The following is a 25,031-nucleotide window of genomic DNA, read 5'->3' as shown; positions in this document are numbered from 1 at the left end:
GTCTTTTGTGCATGCATTAGTCAACATAGTCGGGTCCTTTTCGCTTGCATCAGTTAACATGGGTAGTCCCATATCGTCTATGGACCCCATGCAACATGCCTGACAATCTTGACACCATGTAGTGGTAGAAGATGTGGTTGAGGTATACGGCACCCATTGCTTTCTTCCCAGTCTCTTCACTCCTCAAATGCATGCGACCGAAACAAATTGCAATCCCAGGTAAAAGACGCTCAGGGTTTCAGCCAGGTATCACGAAAGATGGAACGCCCCTTGCCCTTCTTGTATAGCAGTCAGAAGTCGCTTCCTCAAAACATCGATGTTCGTGTAGTCCGGAAGCTTAACGTAGTTCGCACAAGTCATCACCGAGATTAAGAAATCGTCAGACGTGTATGGAGGTTCGCTCGGTTTGCAAACCACAGTAAACATGGGGTTAAGGCTCTTGAAACCTATGCATCAAAGTCAGAAGAACTCGCACAGCCAGATAAGAGGGTGTACTAACCACCTATAGGTAGTTTGGGACTGCCAGTGACGAACTGGAGAAAGTCCCGTCGTTGGGGCATTGAGAGCTCACTCATGGTCTGTAGTAAGTTGCGGACGCTCTTGCTATCCATGTTGAAGCCGTGATCTGCCTTGATCGAATCAAGCAGTGTTTCGATACTCCAATCTTCTTCAACTCGGCCAAACAGCATGACCAGTTCACTCGGCGTGAATGCCTTCAAAGCTGTGTAGGGGAATACCTCCGAGAATCCCAGTCGAAAATGATCCACCTGTCGTTGCACGCCGCTGCCGAGAGTCATATCAATGACCTTCTCCACGTAAGACGCAACATTTTCAAGAGTCACGGGCCTATTAGCACCGTCTGGTAGCAACTCAATAGCTGGATACCCAGGGAGAGTAAAATCCAAGCTGAGGTCTTCGATGTGAGCTCCATTGATGACGACCTTGCGTTCGGCCTGGGCCTTCTGGGACGCCGATTTGTAAGATGTTCCATCAATTTCTTTCTTAGCAATAGCGTATTGCTTTAGAAGCTTCAAGCTCCTCGCAAGATGGCTGTCCACGGTCTTTACAGCTCCCAATGACAAAGGAACAGTGCTAGGCTGATCACCAGTGCGGAAGAAGGTGGGATTAAGGGAGACATCAATGATCCTAGAGTCGAGCATGGATCTTGCAATGAATTTGCCAAGCATCTTAAACACGTTGAGGATCTTCTTGCCAGCTTCGCTATCTGCTTTCTCGGCATTCATAGGAGCGGGGAACATGCCTAGCTTTCCAAACGCATATTCGTCGTTCTCGTTCGCGTCGTTCTCTCTCCAAAGTTTAGTACTCTTTTTTGAGAATTCCTTCGATACTGTGGAGTAGAACTCGAGCGTAGGACCAAGACCAGTCCCGACCTCTTCAAAGTACTCTACCTCGAGCACACTGGATGATCCACCGTAGAGCTCCATGACTTTCATTGCCGAGTCGAGCATTCTGCTTCTGGATATGCGGACTTTCTGTCGCTGCAGACGTCCCATGAATGGACGATCATCACGATGTCGCTCTCGTCGATTCTCTTCTGCTGACTGATTTTGCCATCTAGTCATCGAGCGTGCATAACCAAAAGACGTCGATTGTAGGAACAAGTGCCGCGTCTCGAACGGGAAGAGGAATGGATAAAGACGTGCAAGGTCCTCACTCCAGCTAGGCAGACAATTGCTTGCAACGATCAAGGGCTCTTCAAGCTGACGATTGAGCTTCGCTGTCAACTTAGTGTTGACAAATTGAGCGACTGGTTCCGCTTTAACATCTACACATGCTTTGCTATCATCTAAGACATCGTCTAAATTAGCGTTCATCTCGTGGAGAATGTTGAGTAGTCGGAGGATTGTCGATGTAGCTGGATGCTCATGTAGAGACGGGGGCATTCTGGAATCCGCCGTAGCACTTGCCCCAGTGACCGATTTCAGGGAGGTTGACTCGGCTGGTGGAGGCCCTGGTACTCGCTTGAAATTCACGGTGTGAATGGCAGACCAGATGTTGCGCGGAGCAGGATCTGCGGGCTCTGACTTATCGTTGAGGACCGCTCCATAGATAGTCGTTTCGTTGGATAGCGGTTGGCCGTTGATGCTGAATTCAATATGCCAATCCTGTGGCACTGCTTGAATTGCTGCTGCGTAGGACATGGCACGACCTGACGAAGAAGAATTGATGCCGGCAGCTAGCAACTCTCGACTACGGGCGGAGGGAGGACCGTGCAGCGATGCTACAGAACCTTGGGATGGAGTTGCGACCCGTGTCCCATCTTCTTTTCGAGCGGTAACCTTCCCTGTTGAAGCTATTTCCATATTGACTGCAGTAGGTTCCGGTGCCTGTTCGCCTTCTATACCATCTTCCAAATCGTCAACGATAGCATCTAAGGCGCTGCTGTCGTCGACATCATCTTCATCAGAGATCTGTCTCTCGTCTGCGCATTCCAAAGGGCTCTGAATTCGTTCAGGAGCTGGAGCAGGCGCGTCTGGCGGACTATGATCCGCAGGTTGATGCTTTCGGCTTGACCGACGTGCAGATGTCGGTTTGTCTTTCGCCGGAGTTGAGTCAGAAGCCGCCGGTGCGTTCTTGGATTTGGGTCCTTTACGTGTTGCTCGAGCTGGTGTAGCAGGATCAGACGGTGTCGGATGAGCTGGTGAATCCCCAGTGGCTGTGCCACCCCGCTCTGCCAGCCTATGATGAGGATTAGGAATTCCAGCAGCAGCAGCGAAAGCGGCCAAAGCATTTGAAACTCCTTCACGATGTCTAGCGCTCCTCGGTCGATCCGAGAGACTGATTCGCGGCCGTAAATAATCATCTAGGGCCTTGAAAGTAGCAATAGCGTGTATGGAGATCATGAGGTTCTTGTATGGCCTAGGCATCTCGGCATCGTCGTCAGCAGCCATGAGCTTCAAGCGCAGCTGCTTTGATAGCATCGCAGCTGGACTGCTACGGTTATTGTCAAGTGCGTTGTGGTGCACTGTTACTACTTCAAAGTGTTCCGCACGGCTGAGTAGATCTTGAAGCTTGTGGACGAGGACGCTGAACGGCGTTGGTGGAACGCTCTGAACTGTTGAGGTCTGAGTCGGTGCGGTCATGAAAACTTCTAGGAATGTTGTTCTCGCTTTCGCGCTTATATTATCTGCAGAGCTGCTGAAAACATCCAAAAGAACATGAACAATCTCCGAATGTAGCAACTCGGAGCTCGTGATTGTCTCCAACGCGTCTCCCTGGAAGTGTTTGGATAGCTTCGTGAAGAGTTCTGCTCCGTCACATGTCTCGTCAACCGAATAGCAATTCTCGATATCGGCAGCAAGATTCGTAAGCTCCCCCAAAATCGTGGATGCTCTGTCACGCATGGTCTTGCCCTCTGCGGTCTCGTGAACCTCTAGAAACTTCTTGGCTCGAAGAACGTTGAGATCGTGATCACTGGCAACAGCGTGCATTGGGTAGCTCTGGCTCGACGAAGAAGAGTCAGACGGGGAGGGTGAGATGTCTTCACGGATATCACGGGGTTCCTCATCATCGTCATCATCGTTACCATCGTCGTCCTCGTCATCTTCACCATGGTCACTATCATCTTCAGAGGGCGCATCAACTGCAGCTTTGTCGTTGGGTTGCTCCGCGGGAGCTTTGGAAGCAGGAGGCTGTAGACCTGTAGGCTCTGTGTTTGGATCTGCTCTGATAACTTTGGGCTTATGCTCGATCGTCGTCATAGTTTTGCTGGCGAGCTTGGAGACTTCAGCCATAACACCCTCACGATAGAACTGGTAGCCATAAATTGAGGACAACCGATTGAGAAGGAGATCCGAGGCTTTCAAGGCCGACGTCACCAACGAGGGGTGATCTTCTTGTGAAAGTATCGATGCAAGATAAGAAGCGTAAGGTACGGTGCGAAGAGCGTCTTCCAATATGGAGGCGTCTAGATTTGAGACCATTTTAAGCTGAGCCAATAGCACCTTCTGACGGACAACAAGGTTGACAGTGCTTGAGTAGGCATCAGTGAGTGTAGGGAATAGAACAATCGCGAAACGCTTCAATTCTTCCTTGCAGCCTTTGAGCAGTTCGACTCGCTTGGAGTTGTGAGAGCTCCTAGAGGCGCGGTCGACGTGCGACATTGTTCCGTCAGCTATTAAACCTGCGTCATGTGAAACCTCTTGGAAAGACAGCCTCTCGGTCTGAACTTCAGGTAGTAGTTCACAGATGACATTGAGGGTCTCAGAGATTTGTTCTCGTGGACGATGGATCAAAGCTTGCATGATGAAAACACTGTCGATTTGGGAGGCCACATCCTTGAGACCACTAGGTGGTGATATCCCAGTCAGTATCTGGTACAGAGTATCGACAATACCCATCTTAAGAAGTTCTGCAGACAAGCGAGGACTAGCGCGGGCGCTGATGGAGAGTACCCGCAAGAACTGAGTGTGTATGTTGGGCCCGATCAAGTTGGTGGTTCCAGGCTGCAGGAGTCGACGGATAGCTTTAAGTAGATCAATGCTCACAAGCTCCTCCAGCTTATCTTGCTGATACTTGAAGCTCTCAACAACCCTCGAGACACATATGGATCCTTGTTCTACCACCTTCTGATCACTGCTTGACAAAACGTTCAGCAATACGGGCATGACCTCTTTAATCACGGGGAAGGAGTCTTGCGGAATGTTTTTGCAGCAATTTGCAGCTGTCGTCACAGCGGTTCTCTGGGTGCTCGTGGCGAAGAAATCGAGATAAGCCAAACACGCAGTAAGACCTCCTTCACGGACAATGGCTGACGGGAATTCCACAGAGATCTTCTCCAGCGTACTCAGGGCTTGCTCAGCGAGATCTATGAAATGAATCTCCAAGAGCTTCTCACAAAGTATAGGTACAGCACCACCATAGACGACATTAGCTGTCGAAGGAGGCAAAGCTTCCATTAGATTTGCTATGCAGCGGCAGGCCAGCAGCATCATCTCAGGGTTTTCTTCTCCATATTCGCTTGGCCGCATCAAGGTCACCAGCTCCTTAATGAATTGGTCGGGAGAGAAGTGGCCTGATAGGTTGTCCTCGTTCGAGACAAGGAGGATTTCCGAGAGCTCTTGCAGTGCAATAAGTTGCACGGAAGGGTCATCCTTCTGCCTCAGATTATTCAGGATGTCTCGTAGCCGCTGTGACACACCAGAAACGTAGCCGCTCAAGGCACGTAAAGTGCTCGACATGCTGGCGTGTGGTACGTTACCACCAAGGTAGCCTCCCCGGAACGGATCGCCCTCGTCATCATCTTCCTCATCAAATCTTCTCCGGGCCGTTGCTTCCCCGTCAACATCATCATCATCACTGGAGTCTTCGTTCCTCGGAGGTTCCACGATAGGTTTGGGGTCATTATTTGCAGTCTCGTCTGGGCCCTTCGCCACGACGTCCTCTGTTTTCTTCGTGGTTGCCTTCTTTGAGCGTTTCGTGGAAGCAGTAGGTAATGACGATGATTCTGGATCTAGATGTTTTAAAGGTTAGCTCTTGGTCAAGCAGAAGACTGGTGGGGCAGACCTTGAGTAGACTTCTTGCTTCGACTCGATTTTCGCCTAGACGTATCGGGTATTGTGGGTGGAGATTTCTCCTTTTCACCGGTATTACCTGATGAGGGACTGCTTGAAATAAGCAGAATGTTCTCAACGAATACTAAGGGCTAACGTACCCTGGTTTTGCCATGGTGATCGGCTGCTGAGTGCCTCGTCGACGAGACCTTGGAAGCGTTGGCGTTGACAACGTCTCGGCCACTAGCTTTTGCTTCTTTGCTCGTCTAGGAGGTGTAGGATTGTTGGTATCAGCTGCTTTATCAGGACTAGAGTCGCGATCTGGGAGAGCCTTGCGTTTGCGGGACTTAGGCCGTGGTTCAGCAGCGGCCGAGGTGTTCGTGGGGGTGGCTGCTGCCGGCGAGGACTCTGCAGCAAGCTTCGTTGCAGAGCGAGTCACCCTGGAAGACATGAGAATTTGAGCGTACAGTGGACGGCTGAAGCAGCCCTTGCAAGAGGACGGAAACTATGTATGATGTGGAGGTCTGATAGTGCGGGGAGAGGGGACGGTTGCTGCTACTCGTAGAGGTTTGAAATGACGGTGAAGGAAGGATGATCAAAGTGGTAAGAAGGTGTAGCTACCTAGATATGGAAGAAGTATGTGATGGGGTGTTGTCGAAAGAGGCTTCGAACTTGGAGGAAGGAGCTGGCACCATTTGCGGTTCAACCCTCCATAAGCGGAGAGATGAATCTTGCAAGGACTTTTACACAAGCCTTAAATACATGTCCGGCTCTAGCGGGCCATTAGCGAGTGGCGGTACTTGTGTGTTGAATGTAGATCCAATAAGTGATAATGTGAAGTAGATGCTAAGGTATGGTATGTTGTATGGTATGGTCAATGCCCAATATGCTGTGAGAGTGACAGCAAAACTCGCAGCTCGCAGACAAGGATGAAGTACGCCTGGATAGCCTCGGCTAAAACTGAAAAACGCTAGTCTTTGAACCCTGCACGGAATTGATATGCAACAAGATGCCTTACTATTACTACAAGTACGTAGAGTATTCTTCAAGTTTTCTTTTTCCATCACCTTCGCAATCATTGCTCAAATCAATCATACGCAGGCAGCGAAAAGAATCGCATGGTTTGGATAGAATTCGCAAAATCATTTGGCCCAATATCGAAAAATCTCAATTTCTGCCTATCAAAGCCGAACATATGACTCGGGTCTCTCAGTCCGTTCTCGAAATTGGCATAAACTCCTACATACTCATACACGGCCTATGATATCTCTTGGAACATCCTACTTTCCTGCAGATAACTCCCCCAACGACAACTTCCGGAACTTTTGGCGGAAAACGTTGTGCTCGAAGTCACTGCAAAACCTGACCGGTAACACAGGGTTCCGCGATTCGCCCAAGTCCAGTCTAGTCCGGGCTTCCGCTCTGAGATACAAAGTATGGGCGACTCCCCGAAGACGGATGGAGTGGCCTACCCCAATGGCCATGCCGTTGCCGCGACAACCACCAGTCTCGCAAATTACTCGTTCCCTGAGGGCCGACTCAAGACATTGAGTGATTCCGCCAAGACACCCGTTGTGTTGATGGCATGCGGCTCCTTGTCAGTCTAGGAGCACTACTCAAACCGCCATGATCTATTTCATTGACGTCTTTACAGCTCTCCGGTCACTTTTCTCCATCTTCGTAAGTGGACCATCGAGTGATAGGACATCTAGAGAAGATAAGCTGACTCAGAGTTCATGTAGGTCTATTCGAAATGGCCAACGACTACATTAAGTTTAGCCGGACGGAATTTGAAGTCGTAGGAGGTAAGTTCAATATGCAATATTCGACCCCGAATGGGTTAATGGATTTTATGCAGGCTATCTTTCACCAGTGAGCGATGCGTACAAAAAGGTAGGTCTCTTCTAAGAGAAGGTCCCTTCCGGATAAGGGTTGAAGCGGCATTACTAATCCATGGGTTCAGGCCGGACTTGCAAGCGCAGAGCATCGACTGAACATGTGTGAGATAGCATGTCAGGTGCGTCACGACAATGTTTGATCTACTTCTCATGCCATCAGCTTAATGGTCGCAGAATTCGGGGTTTGTCATGGTGGACCCTTGGGAAGTCATGCAGAAAGAGTAACATTCGATGGTCAATGAAAGTCTGCCACGCTGACACTTGCATTAGGTATCAGCCTACAGCCAATGGTAAGACTTCCATGATTACTTCGGCTGGGTCTAGCTCAAATACCTATAGTACTGGACCATGCCGAAAATGAGATCAATGTCCTAAGAGGAGGGGTCACAACTGTGGATGGTGAAAAAAAGCATGCACGCATAATTCTTTTGGCGGGCGCGGGTGAGCGTTCTTCCCCAAAGAAGCTATCGACTATTGCTGACCATTGCTCCAGATCTCATTCAGACCATGGCAAGCATCTTCAATTATTTCTTGGATGGTACTAACAATGTTTCAAGTCCACGCCAGGAGTGTGGTCACACCAAGACTTGGATCACATCTTGACACGGTACGGTGCTCTAGTAGTCGAAAGGGCAGGGACAGATATCGAAGACTCCTTGGCGACTCTTTCAGTAAGCATGGCTATATCTGTTGAGCCACATCCTAGCATGATCATTGACTAGAAAAAAGCAATGGCGAGAGAACATCTGGGTCGTCAATCAATTAGTCACCAACGATGTATCCAGTACAAAGGTAAGCGAGACATTCACATCATATAAGCAAGTAGGGTTGCTGACTTCCGTAATAGGTGCGGCTTTTCAAAAGAAGGAACATGTCCATAAGATATCTAATCCCGGCTGAAGTGCGGAAATCCTCTGCCTAGTAGGGTTGATACTGAAAGCAAGAACAGGTCATTGATTACATCAACGAACATCATCTGTTTGAAGATGATAGCCACCAGAGCCAAAGCGACGCTAAAGGCAATGCCTCCTCTGAAACCTCCAAATCATGAGGCGCTAGACCGAGAGAGCTGCGAATGTCACCCGCTCGCTGGCTTTGATGTGTGCATCAAATGGGAGACTGGGAAACGTGATCCTGGTCCGCGGCCCTAGAAAAAAAAACAAATCCAGCACAGAGTCTGCTTGGAGTTTGGCTCAAGTACTGTCATGAGTGCCTAAGTATCAGGCAAGAACAAGGTTTGGGTGTTCTTGTAATGTACTGGGCTTTGCTAGACCCCAAATGCTTGATAGCTCCGCTGCATAGAGCCCGTCTACAGAGACAAATAGAGAGCCCAAACTGAGTGACAATAGACTCTGTGAAACCGAGAATTGATGTGATCTAATGTGAACTTATGTGATTTTCTATGCTTGCTGGTGAAGCTTTACACATAGGGCTGAGAACTGCCAAGCTTATTTGGCCCCATCTTTCCTCACACTTGTGCACCGCCACCACCGCGCGTATTCGCTTGATCCTTCCTTGCTCGGCTAAAGATGAACAGCACAGGAGTTCCCAGGCTTGCAGTTGCTTCGTCACAGCAACAACCTCTCAGCAAAACATCTTCACAACTCGCTGCTCAGAAATCGCTTGGCGAAGCTCGAGCAAAACTCAAGCTTGAACACGCCGAGGCTACCACAGCAGTAGTAGATCCCTCTGCAACAAAACCTCCGCGGTTGACTGCTCGAGAAAGGGCAAAGCACCCAAAGCTTACCCCTACTGACGATATCCTGACCACTGTTGCCGCGAATCCGTGGGCAGCTCTCACCAGCTCAGAACAGTACTTGCTACAACCGGACCACCCTTCAGTGGAGCCCTTTTACGCACAATTAGAAGAGATTCGTCACATTCAGGCTCAATTCAAACTACTAGCCCGCAGCGCACATGCTCAAGTCAACCCACAAGCCCGCCGCTAGGCTGGAATCTTCGCCCCTCCCGGAAGGGTGGACGGAACACAAAGCTCCTACGGGTAAGTCACATCCAAGAGCTGCTTTTTGAACTTGCTCCCCCAAATATGAAGTGTAGCAATTTGCTAAAACTTACCGCCGGACCTAGGCCAGGCTTACTATCACCATGACTCGACCAAACAATCTACATATGTACGTCCTTCGCAGGCTCAGCAGCCCGCTGTGCGGTATTCGCAACAAGCTCCGAACGGTATCACAGGGCTTTCATTTAACGGACACCGTTTAAACAATTCATTTGGCATCAGCGGAGGTCTTCCCACGTTTGAAGGCATTGGCAATCATCCACATGGCAATAGAATCGATTATCGCGGGAGCGGGGGTAGCAGAGGAGGACACGCCAACCAACAGAAGCTTCAACCGAAAGACAGATCCAAGTTGAAATACGATATTCCTGGATGCAAACCATGGGTATTGGTGAAGACGAAGCTTGGAAGACGTTTTGTGTACAATCCTGAGAAGAATGAGAGCTTTTGGAGGATTCCTTCGGATGTGTTGCCAAGCCTGACCGAATTTGACAGGCAGGAACGGGAAAAGAGGACCAGACAAGAATGCGGCGAGAGCGGCGACATGGAAGATGAAGAGCAAGCTGAAGCAGAGACCGTGCTAGCAACAGCTGCAAATGGAGCTCCAACGGCGGCTCCAGCGCCGGGAACCAGCCTTGCTACCAATCAACAGACGGACCGACAGGCATTAGATAGCGACGACGAAGAGTACGAGGAGGTCGAAGTCACGGATGACGAGGACGTTAAAAATCCATCCAAGCGTCAAAAGACAGAAGACGAGAACATTGAGCAAGCGGTTGAATTTAATGAAGACGACATAGCATTTCAACTTGCTGCCATGGGCCAAGACTACGGGTTGGATCCGGGCGAGTATGGTGACGGCGGTGGCGAGGAGTTGATAGAAGGCGCCGAAGGCTTGGCTCTGACTGAAGAAGATGCAAAAGCGTTGTTCAAGGATATGTTGAGTGACCAGGGGATCAGTCCATATACGACTTGGGAGAAGGTCATCGAGGCCGGCTATATCGTGGAGGAAGAGCGTTATACAGTACTGCCAAACATGCGATCGAGGAAGGAGGTGTGGGGTGAATGGACTCGGGATACTATTCAACGCTTGAAGGAACAGCGAGAGAAAGAAGAGAAGAAGGACCCGAAGATACCATACTTTGCCTTCTTGCAGAAGAATGCTACGCCTAAGCTCTACTGGCCTGAATTTCGGAGGAAGTACAAAAAAGAGCCTGAGATGCACAACAACAAGCTTTCTGACAAGGATCGGGAGAAATGGTATCGCGATTATATCAGCCGTCTCAAACTTCCAGAAGTCACTCTGAAATCCGATCTAATTAAGCTACTGAAGTCGACTCCACTCTACGCACTCAACGAATCTATCACGATCCACGCGCTGCCAGCGACCCTTCTGACAGATCTCCGCTACATCTCACTACGACCAGCCATCCGAGACCCATTGATAGAAGCACATATATCTACCTTGCCACCCGCTCCGACCAAACTTGAGGTCTCACTCGAAGAGCAAGAAGCTCAGGCCAAAGAGAGGCAGGAGCGTCAGCGAAGGCAAGAGGCGCTGGCGGAGCGCCAAAGACAGGTACAAGGAGAAAAGAGAAGGCAGAACGGCGCTTTGAGATACAGCAAGGGTATGCTACGCGAGGGCGAAGAGGAAGTTCAGAGAGCTATGAGAGTTGGAAAAGAAGGGCTACTGGGACACATGGCGGAAGAGGAGTGATTATCTGTCCCAGCAAAGCCATGAGCCGCGGCAGTGACTCCAGATGAGAGATCAGATCCGATGTTCCTTTCCGCTCATGAGCAAAACCTCAGTTGATACAGCTGTAAATTATACCATTCCATAAGATCGTCACTGTGACGTGTGGTCAAAGACCCGCTAAAACACTATCATATTGAACATCAGATCCTCAACGTTACGTGTCACCTCCCCCAAGCACCCCATCCGTCATCGTCCTCTTCATCTTCACTTTCTTCATCCTCTTCCACCTCGCCAGCACGCTTGCCCTCTTCGTCCTTCGCTCCGTCTTCGAGCCTTTCATTAGCTTCCTTGGCCCTCCGTAATCTCAACTCCTCCCTCTTCTCCCTCAACCGTCTGACCCTTTCCTCAAGCCCCTCCATCTCATCAAACTCGTCCTCCAGCGCCCTAGCGGCATCTTCTTTCTCCCCTTCCACTTCCGCTTCTCTTCTTTCCCTGCCTTGCAAACTGGCTTGCTCGCGGGACTGTGCTGCTAGTTCGGCTGCGGTCATAGGCGCAGCAGTGATGGTTGCAGCAGCTGTGAGAGCAGTGGGAGCAGAGGGATCTGGAGGTGGAGTAGCGACGTCGCGTTCGAAGGCGGCCCATTCGTCCTCGTCAATGGGGGCTGCTGACGGCTGGGTTGTGGGGTTGGTGAGAGGATTTATGAGGGCCAGGTTTGGAGGAGCACCGTTCGCACGGACAAAGCCTTGAAGTGGTTTCGTGACTGCGTCTCGTTCCAATGGCAGGTTCGTTTCTTCAATAACAGGCTTGGTATTCGCGTTATTGGCCTCGATGGCTTCGTCAAAGAAGCCTCCAGGTACGTCTACGACAGGCCTCGTCCGCTTCCGCGAGTCATCGTCCCCATCGTCTGCTTTCCGCTTCTTGCTTCCTGCACTAACTTCTCGACTGCTTGCTTCTCCAGCTCTTTCTGGTCGATTGGAGCTGTTTGGGCGTTGGGATGTGCTCAATCGTAGTCGTTCTTGCCGCATCGCATGCTGCGTAGATTTGAGGTGTTTGTCCCATACTTCGACGTCTGATTTTAGTGGTATATGGCAAACGGCGCATTCTAAGGTACCTGTAGCTGAGTATGAGGCTTGGGGGTGTTTTATTCGGCGTTGAGCGCGTTCATTGCGGAGGAGGGAGCGGACGTCTGCCATGGCGAAGAAGCTAGAAGCTTGCTACGCAAGTAGCGGTCAGCTAAAGAGCATATCTGGCTGTGATGACCTGTGCTCCGTCCAGCGGATATTGATAAATCCTGCGGAAGCCGAGGTCTATTTTGATTGGTCCGGAGGCACATGGCAGGGCTGATCATGTGACCTTTTTGCCGGGTAAATTGAAGTCCCGGCACCAGTCCCATACAAACAAGCTCAACTCCACCATCCACCGTTCTGCTCATTCGCAAATACCGCCCCTCGATCACGTCGCTATCTTATCATACAAGACATTGCTATCCTATTCTGATAGAGCACTAATCATACGACAAAGTGCGAGGGCTACAAAGACACGGCGCACGGTCACTTCTGAAATCTTGATTCCAGAAATTTCGGTGCCAGCTTCTGAGGTTGGAGTCGCTTGAAGTGAGCTTCTTTCGCAGGTGCTGGTAGGAAGGACGTCCGCAGATTTGGGTTGAAGTGATTTGATCCGGCTGTGGGGCGCAATTCGTGTTCTGTCACATTTGTGTATTGCGATTCCTCAATCACCTAGAATTAGCTGTGAGATCCACACCCACGTGTGGACCACATAAGCCATTTCGCCCTCAAAGCTGCAGTAGATTGTCTAGTGTGTTAGCAAGATGGCAGGTAAGCATAATTCTGAATTATTGATGATATTTACGACCCACCCATTCCCAAAACAAAGTCTTGGCTAATACTCGCGTCCTACAGATAGCACGCGACGATCAGGAAGAGCTACGAAAGGCCAGCATAGCAGAGCTCTCGAGCCTGAAGATGTCCCAACGCCTCCAAAACGGGGTGGAAAAGGCAACAAGTCCAAAAAGAACGAGCCAACACCGCCACCCGAGGAAGAAGAAGAACAGGCCATCATTCGCTGCATTTGCGGCTACGTGGTGGAAGACGAGGATGATGAACGAAAGATGATATGTTGCGAAAATTGCGACGCCTGGCAGCACAATGAGTGTATGGGAATGTCAGATGATGATGATGAGCTGCCGGAAAAGTATTACTGTGAGCAATGCCGCCCAAAAGACCACAAGGAACTTCTGGCACAAATAGCGCGCGGTGAGAAGCCATGGGAGGAGCGGCAGAGGCAGCGTGAACTCGAGGAGCAAAATAAGAAGGGACGGAAGGGCAAGGGCAAGAAAGGACGCAAGCCGGGCAGACCGAGCGCAGTCCAGAAGGAGATTACACAAGAGAATGGTGCTATACACGATGATGCTATGGACATCGACCCCACTCCAGCCCAGGTCGAGCAGCCTGCCGAAGTCGAACAGCCGCCCCAAGAGGAGAAGGTTGACGAGGAGAAGGCTGAAGAGAAGAAGCCTGAAGAGAAGAAGACTGAAGAGAAGAAGGCTGAAGAGAAGAAGACTGAAGAGAAGAAGACTGAAGAGAAGAAGCCTGAAGAGAAGAAGGCTGAAGAGAAAAAAGAAAGCACCAAGAGAAAGCTGCCCGAAGAGCCCATTCCCGAAGCACAAAGCCCCAGTCAAGCAGTGAGTTCGAAACGCATATGTTCCTTTTTTTTCATACTAATATGTTCATAGGAACCTCCGAGCAAAACGCGCAAGATCACTAGTCCGATTACCGAAACGCCATCGTTGCCTCCCCCGTCTCGGCGCAAATCTGGTGCCCCGGCATCTAAAAAAAGAGATTCTACAGCTGGCCAGCCACAGCTGGAGCTTGTTGAGCAGCCCTCTGATTTACAAAGTGATGAGCGGCAAAGGGTTGCAACGGCTTTGGTCAAACTCTTCAAGGATCTAACTAAGCAAGCTGAGAAACAAGGCGCTTTCAGTTTGCCTAAGGGCCAGAAGGTCGATGAGTTTGGTAATAAATTAGGACTACTAGTAGAGCAAGCGATCTTTATGAATTTTTGGTCTGGCACTGGGAAAGCCCCTGAGGCATATGCCAACAAATTCCGCACGATCTCACATAACGCCAAAAAAAACCCCTCCCTTAGAGATCGTGTGCTCAGTGGATCACTCTCACCCAGCGACTTCTCCAGAATGGAACCAAAAGACATGGCAAGCGAGGAGCTACAAGAAATGAAGGAGGAAATGTTGAAAGAGGCAGAGAAGCAACATGTGCTCATCCAAGAGGAGGGGCCAAGGATGAGGAGAACTCACAAAGGAGAGGAGCTTATTGAAGATGAATCTCATATTGCTGACAGCATGGACTCGGCCTTCGTAGCGCCATTGAGGAAGAGGCCTTCGGAGATCGACTCCAGCATCGCCAAGCAGGCGAGTCCAGAGATCGAAAACCCGCAAAGTCCTGCTGCCGTTGAGCTTCCAGAGAACTTTGGTGCTGGGTCCGCCACCACCGCTCAGCCGTTAGTGGTCGATACAAGCGCCGAACCACGGGCGTCTGCTGCTCCAGAGCGGAAATCAGCCAACAACTTCAACATCCAGGAAGTGTGGCAAGGCGTTAAAGGCCCGGATCCTGAGACTCAGCGTACGCGCCAGGCCTCGAGACCTTCAGAGTCAATAATCCAGCAACCGCAAGGATCGGGAGTGAAAGCTGATCCGGAGATCGACCAGCTTCTCAAGGATGAAGAGCCTGAAGACGAAGAACCATATTCGCCAATTGACTACACCGCGGAACCAGGTTCTACTATCTGGCATGGAAAGCTGGCTATGGCCGGCATTGCGAGCTTTCATGGCACTGGAAGACACGTTGCAGGGGCTGATCTCAGCGCTACCCTGCCTTGGCATACATTGATACCAAGCTCCTTGACCATCGAAGGCCGAATCTCTACCGATCGCGCTGAAGAATACCTCTGCAGTCTCAAATGGAGTACGACAACAGACGTTATTGTCATAGCTGTGACTCCGAACTCAGACGCTGAGTCCCAAGTCCAGTTCGATAAGCTCTTCACCTACTTCACTGAGCGCAAACGCTATGGCGTTATCGGTAAAAGTCCGGTCTCTTCTGTCAAGGATACATATGTCGTCACACTCGATGCTGGCGCAGGAAAAAAGCCAGATTTTGTCGAAATGCTTGAATATTGCATCATCGAAGACCCCAGGCCTGAACGCACACTCCTCCTCACCTTCGCAGTCAAGCTCAATAACTCACCCTCCGCTCAACAGACGCCTCGCCCCACCGACGCCGCTTCCATTGCCAGCCCCATCGGTGGCAGCGGCGCTCAAGCCTCCAACATGGGCCAACACCCAAGCTTCCAACATTCTCCCACCGCCTTCGCTGCTCCCCAACACCTCCCCCCATATGCGAGCAGTCCAACTCAAGCTCAACACGCCTACATGCCGCCCCACCATCCATCACCCTACCCACCACAGCAACAACAGTACGGAGGCGTAGGGGTAACAGGTATCGATGCCGCGCGCCAGGCGCTCGGCGAGTTGGCAAGTGCACCCGTGGTGAGTGAGCTCCTGAAGGAAGCCCCAAGCTCGGGTGTCGCGATGGGTGTGCCGGAGTTCCTTGTTATCAGGGAACTGTTGCAGAATGTACCGGCTGCGAGGGAAGATTTAACTATGTTGAAGGGCTTGCTGACTGTGAAGCGTTTGCAGAAGGGTGAGAGTGGTACGCAGTAGAACATTCGCGAGACATTATAAATGCGAGACACTATGGATCGAGGTATATGGTGCGTGTTTCGAGCTGGATTTGTACGCATGTTACGACGTCGACGTCGAAGGCGTGTGCGGAAAAGCGCGAGGACTTTCTACGTTTCGGGACGCAAATCATCCGTTTGGGATATGAGGTCGAGCTCGCTGGACTGGCTTCCGGTGCTACGGAGTCCACTGGTGTTTGAAGCTTATTATCGTCGGTGATGAGTATAGGGGATGATGTTGGACAGAGTACTCCACAGGCTAGCGTGGATGGTCATTGCGTAGACTTATTCATGCAAACTCCTTCCGTACGGTGCGAAGGAAGGGAAAATTGCATAGACCGAGCAATTTCGGCATTGAGGTTCATCTCGCGCGGTATGAAAAAATGGATTCAGTCTAGCAGAAGTCGAGATCGAGGCTGTTTCGGTACTCTACAGTGCGAAGGGAGTAGCTGCTCTCAATGTAAATAGTTCCATAAACTGCGGTTCTTCGTTCGGCACTTAGTTGAGATTCAAAACGGATTTTCTTTTCAATAATTGCTTCAGAGACAAGTGCTCACTTTTATAAGGAGATCACCATCTGGAGTCGTACCAAATAGTTTTTGAACGACCGCGATTTGTATGTCCTAGCTACTCACTATTGTATCTTCTTCTCCTTCCCCTTCCCTAGTAATTTGTCCAGCAAGACCGTCACCCTTCCCCTAGCTTTCGCCTTCAATGCTGCCAGATTCCAACCCTCGACTTCGTCAGCCCCCACGAACCTTCTCACCAGCAGGTTGAAGATCATGCCAAATGCCAGAGCCATTACCGTACTTGTCAAGATGATTACGTTATAAGGCATACTGAAATCCGGGGTCGGTAGCGGAAGAAGGAGACTGCTTGTTCGGATATACACGGGTGCTTGAGAGTTCGACGACTCGTTTCCGAAGGGTGGCAACAGTCGAATGACAGCAGGCGCGACATCGAACCCACGATTGGCGTCAGGAGGGTACTCGGTATAGCGAAGAATGGCTTTGTCAAAGTCATAGGTGAGGATGACGGTTGAATCCGCAGGGACAGAGACAAGAAGTTCGAGCTGGGTGCCGCGCCGGCGGTCCAGGGCTGGGCGGTAGAACGTCTCTTGTATTATGTCCGGGCTTGTGGTTGAGGAGGTGGCGAGGCGGGCGCTAAGCGTATGGAGGTAGGGTTTCATGAACCAAGGGAGGGTTTCGAAGTAGACGAATTCGATGGATGAGGTTGTGGAAGGGTTGGTGAGAAGAGTCTGGACACCGCCGCGCTCTTGGCCGTGGCCTGTGAAGGACCGCGAGGCGTGAAGAGATGGTTGGGAGACATCGTTGAAGGTTTGCGGCCCTATGTGTGAGAGCACAATTTCGAATGGTTTGGATGCCGGTATGGCGAAGCATCTGCTTGTTCCTGCTGCGTTTTTGGTTTCAACCACGTCTCCGTAAGCATTGACTTCACGCTCGTGCGGTATGTTGATGCAGACTGAGTCGCGAAGCTGGCTATGAGGGTCTCCGGCGAGACAGGAGCCTTGAATTGGGCGGCCGAATATCTCGGCTACAGTCCACGACTGCCCGAGGTTGGCATCTGAAGGGTAGCAAGCTTCGTTGCCAGCGTATGGCTTGGACTGGTCGCATTGAAGGTTCTCGCTAGGTATTGGACGTGGGATTGGATTATCTTCGACCGTCAACAGTGAATTAGTCGTAAGATGAAACTACCCATCATACCTCGAGGCCGCTTTGACCGGTCAACGTCCAGCACCATGTCCACGGTCTGCTCCATTTCAATGCTGCATTCAGATCGGTCCTCTGGACATACCAAGCGTACATCGATAGCCATACTCTGCCATGAAGCGTCAAAGAGCTTGTGCCCATCCAGTAGGCTTGCTATCCCAGCTTTGCCCTTGCATGGGAGCAGCTTCAGGAAAGGGGTCAAGTTCTCTGTACAGACGACTTCTCTAGGCAAAGTGCCATGCAAAAGAAAGAGGCTTTCCGATGAAGCATCAGTAACACTGCTGGCCGGATCGAATGTCATGCGAGGTCTTGTAGTCCGCGTGGAATCGATGAAATTGAGCGAAGCGCAGAACAGGCCCGAAAGAGCGTTATTGAGGGTGACCCATCTAGCAAATGAACTGCCTCTGAGTCAGTTAATTTTCATCTACCTCAACTTGTTCTCCGTACCCAGCATCCGAGTCTGCTTCTACCCAAGCCCAGAGCTCTACCCCTGTCCCTCCCTCTTTCGTTCCTCCCCATGGCCTTGCGCCCCAACTCTCATCGTCCCATCTCCCAGTGGTGAATCTCAAATGAAGCTCTCTCGTCTTTGCATGCTGTAGTATTTGCCCAAGCGATCGAGGTATGTACTTGAAATGCTGCTGCTCGTACGACTGCAAAGAAGCGTTGCTCCAGAAGTTGAACGAAGCAAGCAGTGATGCTGGATTTAGCGGCTGGAGATTAAGCAATTCCTTGTAGTCTGGATCAGCGGAAACAAGCAGGCCAAGCAGTAGAGACAGTAGGATACAAGAGAAGCGTTTCATGCCGTCATCTCAATTGCTGCATTGTCGTGGTAAGGGAGAAGAGGAAAGCTACCTCCGCGTAGCAGAGCTAGCACTTTGATAGGGCTGACGTTTACAAGGTTTCTTTGCCTCATTTCAACCAGTCTCATCTCTACTAAAAAAAGATTGAACATCAGATTGAAATTTGACACATTCAATTATGGCCGCAGAACAGCGGAAGCTGCTTGGTAAGTTGCATGGGCACTCTTCACCCAGAAACGCACTTCAAAGACCGCTCTCTGCAACATCTACTGATCCATTACTTCACAGAGCAGCTCATGGGCGCCGGCGCCTCCTCACGACACGCACAGCTCTCTATCACCGATCCAAAGGTCTGCCGTTCTTATATCGTTGGCACATGTCCGCATGACCTCTTCACGAACACAAAGCAAGATCTCGGTCCCTGCCCCAAGGTCCATAGTGAACCTCTCAAGTCCGAATATGAAACCTCGCCCGACAAGAGCAAGTACGGCTTCGAGTACGACTATATGCGAGATATGCAGAAGTACATCGATGAGTGCAATAGAAGGATCGATGCCGCGCAAAGGCGGTTGGAGAAGACGCCGGATGAGATTAGGCAGACCAACGATCTCGTATGTCCTCCCCAAGGTGACATTTGCTAAGGTTTGATGCTGATACTTCCTCCCAGCTTAAACAAATATCCGACCTAACTCACTCCATCAACACTGGCCTTCTCGAAATCGCAATCCTTGGCGAATCCTCCTCCATCGCTCTCGCCGTTCTCGAACACCATAAAATCCGCACCGCCAAAGCCGCCAAAGAAGAAAAAGAACGAGAACTGAAATCGCTCTCCGACACCTCCGGGCCTTCAGGTCACCAGAAACTGCAGGTCTGTGATGTGTGTGGCGCGTATCTGAGTCGACTAGATAATGATAGGAGATTGGCGGATCATTTCTATGGGAAGATGCATTTAGGCTATGCGCAGATGAGGAAGACATGGGAGGGGCTGCAGAAAGAATTGAAGGGGAGGGCGCCGCCGCAGAGGGAGGAGGCGGATAGGGGACCACCCAGGGACGAGGGGTGGGGTGGTGATAGGGGTGGCTTTGGTGGTGGCCGAGGAGGGTTCAGAGGCGGTGGGGGCTTCAGGGGGGGAGGGTTTAGAGGGAGAGGCCGCTGGTGAAGGAAAGCGTTGGTGTAAAGCACTTTTGTATCTTGCTTATCTCTTGAGCGAGGCGTTCGGAGGGAGGATACCCTCTTGCATGTGGATCTCGCAGTCTCGAATAGGAGAGCATTTGAAGCATCACAAGAAGTGCACGTATGTGTGCAATCAGCTTAGCCCCTTCTCAATGGGTGCTTTGGGTATCTATTAGTTGCACCAAGCTGTCCACCAAGCAACCCATAACGCCCAGACACCAAGAATCTTGAGACGGCCCGCTCACTAATGCAAATGCCAGGTCTATTGACCATGAATTTGATTCAATGCAAACTGCTGCATTACCATTCTCCTTCCGGTGCCTTCGCGTCCTGGACCAGATCGACCTGATCTGCCCAGCTCTCGCCTCCAGCTGCGGGCTGCAAATTCTGTGTGACCTTGCCCGAAGACAGCTGCTGAATGGGTTTTTCGTTTTTACGTGCTGCCGGTCGAGCTGGCGGCAGTTCCCGAGTGGGTTCTTGGGTTTTGGATGCTGTGGGTAGAGCTGGAAAATCATTCACAGGGTCTGGCGCTGCCTGCTGAGCAACTCTGTTGAGAGCAAAGCCCCCACGTCCCCTACCACCTCGCCCTCGATCTCCTCGTCCTCTGCCTCCTCCCCTTGGCACGAACCCTTCTCTTCTCTCGTGGAACTCGCCAGATTTCCGGTCCTGATGTCCACCTTTCGGAGACGTGGTGTCGTACGCGACGCCACCATGAGCACCCCTCCGATACTGACTCCCCCTCTCCGGCTCCTGCTCGGCCTTCCCTTCATCCCATTCCCTCCCTCCCTGAGCTCCTAGCTTCCTCATCCTGTTCTTTTCTCTCTCCTGGTTCATCACCCGGCGTGCAACCCCTTCCTCCTTCCGTTTCTGAGATGCTTGTGCCTCTCGTTGCTGGAAGTTCGCTTCGTCGGCTTCGGCTAGGCGATGTGCTTCTGCACGCTTGGCGTTGTTGAGTTTGGCGGCGGCCATACGGGCTGAGAGTTCATCTTCGGTGAGCTTAGGCTTAAGCGTACCACCGGTGAGAGTGCGGTCGCCGCGGACGGCGCTGGGGGGTCTCGGCTGCTGTGGTTGTGGGGTGGAATCAGGGTCTGTCTCATTTTGGGGAGGAGTATTTTGGTTGGTTGAAGAGGCTTCTATGTTGTCATTGGAAGGCTCCAAAGCCACTAGTTCTGAAGGTGAGGATTGCGGTTGTGCACGTGGCTGACGTGGTTGACGTGGGACTTGATTCTCATATCCACGAATTGCTCGTTCATTGCGGCCGCCGCGTTGAGGCTGTGGGTGTCGCTGTGGAGGAGCGAATCCAACGGTCTGAGAGATTGGTGCGTCAACTGGTGTGAAGTCATCATCAAAAAGATCATCTGCTCCACGGGTCTGGGCAAATTCGTCCATCGTAAAGCAGATATAGGCCTTTTTGTAGAATTGTAGGTTGCTCCAGAATTTGAGTGCACATATCAATATTTCACTGTTGGCATACTAAAATACCCGAGTACCGCTAGAAGCTGGGTCTTGGCGTAACGCGTGAAGCTTGAGAGCCTGGTAGTTATAATGTACTTTTAGAAACAGTCGAGCAACAACGATACAACCTAGACTTGCATCAGCGTTTGCAGTAGAACTTCAGTAATCTTTCGCTAAGCTGTCAAGATGTCAAGAAGATACGATTCAAGGGTACGTTCACGTCGCGCCGTGGTGCAAGATTCAAAGCTAATCTTCAAGCTTCTAGACGACCATCTTCTCGCCCGAGGGACGATTATATCAGGTCGAATACGCACTTGAAGCTATCTCGCATGCTGGTACAGCTATTGGTATACTGTCGACAGATGGAATCGTACTGGCTGCAGAAAGGAAAGTTACAAGCAAGCTGCTGGAGCAAGATACTTCCGCAGAGAAGCTCTATATCTTAAATGAGTACAGAATCATAATATCTGCGGCTGAACAGGTACAAAGACTAAAAGCCGTGTTGCAGCAACATGATATGTGCTGTAGCAGGCATGACCGCCGACGCCAACATTCTCATCAACTACGCCCGCCAAGCCGCCCAGAGATATCTCCTCACCTACAACGAAGACATACCCTGTGAACAGCTGGTACGGCGTCTATGCGATCTCAAGCAAGGATATACGCAACATGGTGGTCTTCGGCCCTTCGGTGTTTCATTCATCTATGCTGGCTACGACCCTCAACGTCAATTCCAGCTGTACCAAAGTAATCCTAGCGGTAACTACGGAGGATGGAAAGCAACAAGTGTTGGAGCAAACAATGCCAGTGCCCAGAGTTTGTTGAAGCAGGACTACAAGGAGGAGTGTGATCTGAAGGAGGCGTGCGGTTTGGCTGTCAAGGTTCTGAGCAAGACGATGGACTCGACCAAGTTGACTAGTGAGAAGAGTGAGTAGTCAGGACCGCTGTTACAAGCCATAGGCGTGGGCTAACGTCACTGCCAGTTGAATTTGCAACTGTTGGGAAGACGAAGGATGGGAAGGTGTACCACCATCTCTGGGGTGCAGATGAGATAACGACGCTATTGCAAGAGCATGGTCTGGCAAAGGCGGAAGAAGAAGACACTGGGTAGTATGCTGGACATAAGTGATTGTTGCCGCTGAGACGTAGAAGGCGAGAGGGAAAAGGGCCATTCAGTACACTCTGGAACGACTATCAGCATTAGAATTCCATGCCTTTGAGGTTTCCGATCTCAATACTAAACAGGACCTTCAAATTGTCCTGCGATGCAAGCTGTGTGAATATGGGTAGGAACACGAGAGAGCGTCTAGGAAAAGGGGCTAGTTGCAAAATGAACGCTAGTCTTGATAGGGCTGATGGACCTCCGCGCGCTTTCCCCTCTTTCTCTACAACAACTCATCAATGCCAACACATTGCTTCCATCTGTTGCATTAGCATATAGCTTGCTAAAGCTCTGTTCATCGTTCGCATCTTGCAGACTACTAAAAAGAAGCCTTACAAGGTCGAAAGATTAGGCAAGGGTACGCCTCAGTCGAGCATCCAACAAGAGGCAACGGGAAAGGCAACGGGAAAGGCAAACTCGGGCGGCTACACCCCGTCTCAGCCATGGTGAGATCAACAATTCCGACAAATAGAGAGGCTCCAAGATCTCCAGAAATAGTATCCGTTTCATTCAAGACTATGTATGTGTTTGTTTGTTGCGTCTCTTTTACCAAAAGCACGAATACATCTTAGCGATTGCTCGACCATTGGCGTCTCAAGCTGGTATCAGAAGAGCCCCTTCATGGGGACTATCAGCGAGTGGTCCTTTGTCTCATTGCTCTCTCGCTCAACAAGCTCCTCAATTCGCATTCTAGCTGCTCGACTATCCCCTCAGACCTCTCAATGGATGCCGAAAACCTGCGCCCCTCCTTCTTCCAGCGGTTAATGCGTTCAATCTCCTGCTTGCGGCGCCGTTCTTTTGTTTCGAGCTTGTCGCAGATCCTACACTTCTGTTGGAGCTGCGAAGTGGTCATGACAAGCTTGGAGCCGCATGTTTCACCTGTGCGGTATTCTCGGTTGCAGTGTTGCCTGAAATGGCCCCATTTGTAATCGCCGCAGGCGAATCGATGCTGGTCGTAAAAGCACATCCTGGCGCTTCTTTTCCTATGTTAGAACTGCTGCCAAAAGAGGAGACGGAGCTTTGAATTCACCTGTTTTATTGTCTTCCTGAATCTAAGCTTCTGAGTGGCTGATGTTGCGCGGCGTCGAAGGTTTTCTGTTTCGAGGTGCTACCCAAGATATTGTCAGACGGATCGTTGGCTTCAATTCGAAGTTGCTAGCTGACCAAGAATAGATGTCAAGCTCATGAGACGTGTGAAGTTTGACGTTTGGAAGGGGTAGATGGATGGGATGGTGGTAAATAGCTGAAGAATTTGGAAGCTGAGCGGTAGCTACAGAAAAGGACGTCTGAGGAGATTCTCGCGGTATTTATGTTTCAGGAATACTACAAGTGATCTGGCTGGACGTTCAGGATTCTCCTCGAAGACGAAAACAACACGGATGGATCAGCGCGTCACCACAGTTCAACCCCAACCACTCGTATGAGTCATGTACCAGTCGTTCTGGCCACTTCTGGCCCGTTACGGTCGGAGTTTGCCGATCAACAATCTCACGTCCATGCACGTTGTTTACACGCGTGCTGAGGGGCTTTCTGAGGCTCGTTGCTCAGCTCATGGAGAATGATACCGGCCATTCACAGCCAACCGCTTGGTAAAGGAAACGTGCTCTTCGAGCTTTAAGCGGGGCAAGACTCCAGAATGCATCTCCAGGTCCACTGAGATGGCGTAAACTTATCAGCTCTTTGGCCTCTTGCCGCTCACCCGGCACGTTGGAGATGCAACTTCATCACTCTGTCGTCACATTACTGTGCTGCATGCACGCTCCTTGTTGCTAATGCGTCACATGAGGTGAAATGGCTGCCAGTAAGTGTGGGGCCTGTGTGGAGTTTTCGTGCCCCTGTGCTCTCACTGGAGGACCCTATACGTGCCTTGTGCATGATCAGCCGTGTCTACGGTTTGGAGATGATCAAGTGACCGAGTCTACTACTCTTCTGAATTGCCGGGAACGCTTTCACCCGAGTCTCCACTTTCAGAAGGATCACCTTTGTCCGATATCCAACCTTTGAGGCTTTTTCTGCCAATCAACGACGAGGTTTTTGGGTTGCATGCTTCGGTGTTTAGTATTGTCTCCAGGCTAATCATTCCGTTCCCTGTCAGCCTTTCGGTTTTGCACAGCCCAGGTGGCTTTCTCCGAGATCTTTCGCATAGAAAATTGATCGTGTGTCCGGCCTTGCATCTGACTCGTCGAAGCATATCTTTAGAGGCTTTTGCATTTGGGAAACCCCACTCATTATGTTGATCTTGTCTTCTTTGTGCAGACATTACATCAATCCTTTCTCTTCCGGTGGTCCTGCACTAAGAATCGATTGGACAGAAGGCAGTGCATTGGGTGAGCTAATGACCAGTCCACCCATAGCTTGTTGATCTTGATCGGCTTCACCACGCCACTCCGATATCACTCATGTGTTCGCGGACCTGCTTATCCAGTCAGATTCGAGATGGCCAGCCATTTCCAAACGCAAACCTTCGGCAAAGGGAGCAACTATCAACAACGCGCGGAGAAAAAGCAGTAACACGGCTCAATGCTCTGATGCCAGCCAATTGTTCTGGGCGCTCCGAAGCCCTCCAGGATCGAGGCTTCGAGGCATCCCGAAGGCTCCGTTTGCCTGAGTGTCGATCAGTAATGAGGACGTGAAGTTCGCATTATGCACCAACGCCAATTGCCGAGAGAAGTGGTGTGGCCTCTCCAGGTGTGCTTTGGCGAGCTTGAGGGCAGCTCCAGGAAGCATTTAGGATTCTCGTCGTACCCATGTCAACCACGAACATTCGCGCTTCTGCCCATCTGGAACAGCGAAAAGCCTAGCCAATGA

At 50.8% G+C, this 25,031-nt stretch overlaps 9 protein-coding genes across 9 annotated transcripts; 5 read left to right on the top strand and 4 right to left on the bottom strand.

The window, feature by feature from the left end:
* Positions 1-249: 249 nt before the first annotated feature.
* Positions 250-6,208, bottom strand: HO133_007801 (uncharacterized protein; the record flags this gene model as incomplete). The annotated part of the gene is made up of 5 exons (XM_037298671.1): positions 250-446; positions 500-5,473; positions 5,527-5,624; positions 5,675-5,953; positions 6,135-6,208. The coding sequence occupies 5 exons, from the start codon at positions 6,206-6,208 to the stop codon at positions 250-252; spliced, it is 5,622 nt and encodes a 1,873-aa protein (XP_037156007.1).
* Positions 6,209-6,949: 741 nt separating this feature from the next.
* Positions 6,950-8,462, top strand: HO133_007800 (uncharacterized protein; the record flags this gene model as incomplete). The annotated part of the gene is made up of 13 exons (XM_037298670.1): positions 6,950-7,110; positions 7,168-7,193; positions 7,256-7,318; positions 7,372-7,406; positions 7,477-7,530; positions 7,586-7,632; positions 7,682-7,701; positions 7,751-7,852; positions 7,905-7,921; positions 7,969-8,082; positions 8,141-8,203; positions 8,259-8,312; positions 8,361-8,462. The coding sequence occupies 13 exons, from the start codon at positions 6,950-6,952 to the stop codon at positions 8,460-8,462; spliced, it is 858 nt and encodes a 285-aa protein (XP_037156006.1).
* Positions 8,463-8,940: 478 nt separating this feature from the next.
* On the top strand, positions 8,941-11,151 carry HO133_007799 (uncharacterized protein; the record flags this gene model as incomplete). The annotated part of the gene is made up of 3 exons (XM_037298669.1): positions 8,941-9,224; positions 9,361-9,413; positions 9,500-11,151. The coding sequence occupies 3 exons, from the start codon at positions 8,941-8,943 to the stop codon at positions 11,149-11,151; spliced, it is 1,989 nt and encodes a 662-aa protein (XP_037156005.1).
* A 200-nt stretch (positions 11,152-11,351) lies between these two features.
* Positions 11,352-12,323, bottom strand: HO133_007798 (uncharacterized protein; the record flags this gene model as incomplete). The annotated part of the gene is made up of 1 exon (XM_037298668.1): positions 11,352-12,323. One exon carries the CDS (start codon positions 12,321-12,323, stop codon positions 11,352-11,354), a length of 972 nt encoding a protein of 323 aa, XP_037156004.1.
* Positions 12,324-12,958: 635 nt separating this feature from the next.
* HO133_007797 (uncharacterized protein) lies at positions 12,959-15,886 on the top strand (the record flags this gene model as incomplete). Its single annotated transcript, XM_037298667.1, has 4 exons — positions 12,959-12,965; positions 13,050-13,831; positions 13,883-15,712; positions 15,863-15,886. The coding sequence occupies 4 exons, from the start codon at positions 12,959-12,961 to the stop codon at positions 15,884-15,886; spliced, it is 2,643 nt and encodes an 880-aa protein (XP_037156003.1).
* A 651-nt stretch (positions 15,887-16,537) lies between these two features.
* HO133_007796 (uncharacterized protein) lies at positions 16,538-18,433 on the bottom strand (the record flags this gene model as incomplete). The annotated part of the gene is made up of 3 exons (XM_037298666.1): positions 16,538-17,577; positions 17,628-18,031; positions 18,081-18,433. The coding sequence occupies 3 exons, from the start codon at positions 18,431-18,433 to the stop codon at positions 16,538-16,540; spliced, it is 1,797 nt and encodes a 598-aa protein (XP_037156002.1).
* A 178-nt stretch (positions 18,434-18,611) lies between these two features.
* Positions 18,612-19,592, top strand: HO133_007795 (uncharacterized protein; the record flags this gene model as incomplete). Its single annotated transcript, XM_037298665.1, has 3 exons — positions 18,612-18,639; positions 18,722-19,044; positions 19,101-19,592. 3 exons carry the CDS (start codon positions 18,612-18,614, stop codon positions 19,590-19,592), a joined length of 843 nt encoding a protein of 280 aa, XP_037156001.1.
* Positions 19,593-19,906: 314 nt separating this feature from the next.
* Positions 19,907-20,995, bottom strand: HO133_007794 (uncharacterized protein; the record flags this gene model as incomplete). Its single annotated transcript, XM_037298664.1, has 1 exon — positions 19,907-20,995. The coding sequence occupies one exon, from the start codon at positions 20,993-20,995 to the stop codon at positions 19,907-19,909; it is 1,089 nt and encodes a 362-aa protein (XP_037156000.1).
* Positions 20,996-21,247: 252 nt separating this feature from the next.
* Positions 21,248-22,172, top strand: HO133_007793 (uncharacterized protein; the record flags this gene model as incomplete). Its single annotated transcript, XM_037298663.1, has 4 exons — positions 21,248-21,271; positions 21,327-21,511; positions 21,570-21,988; positions 22,045-22,172. 4 exons carry the CDS (start codon positions 21,248-21,250, stop codon positions 22,170-22,172), a joined length of 756 nt encoding a protein of 251 aa, XP_037155999.1.
* Positions 22,173-25,031: the final 2,859 nt, after the last annotated feature.

This window comes from Letharia lupina (assembly GCF_014066315.1).
Source record: "Letharia lupina isolate WasteWater1 chromosome Unknown contig_4, whole genome shotgun sequence".
NCBI classification, from domain to species: Eukaryota; Fungi; Ascomycota; class Lecanoromycetes; order Lecanorales; family Parmeliaceae; genus Letharia; species Letharia lupina.
This window is presented reverse-complemented; position numbering and strand designations above follow the sequence as displayed.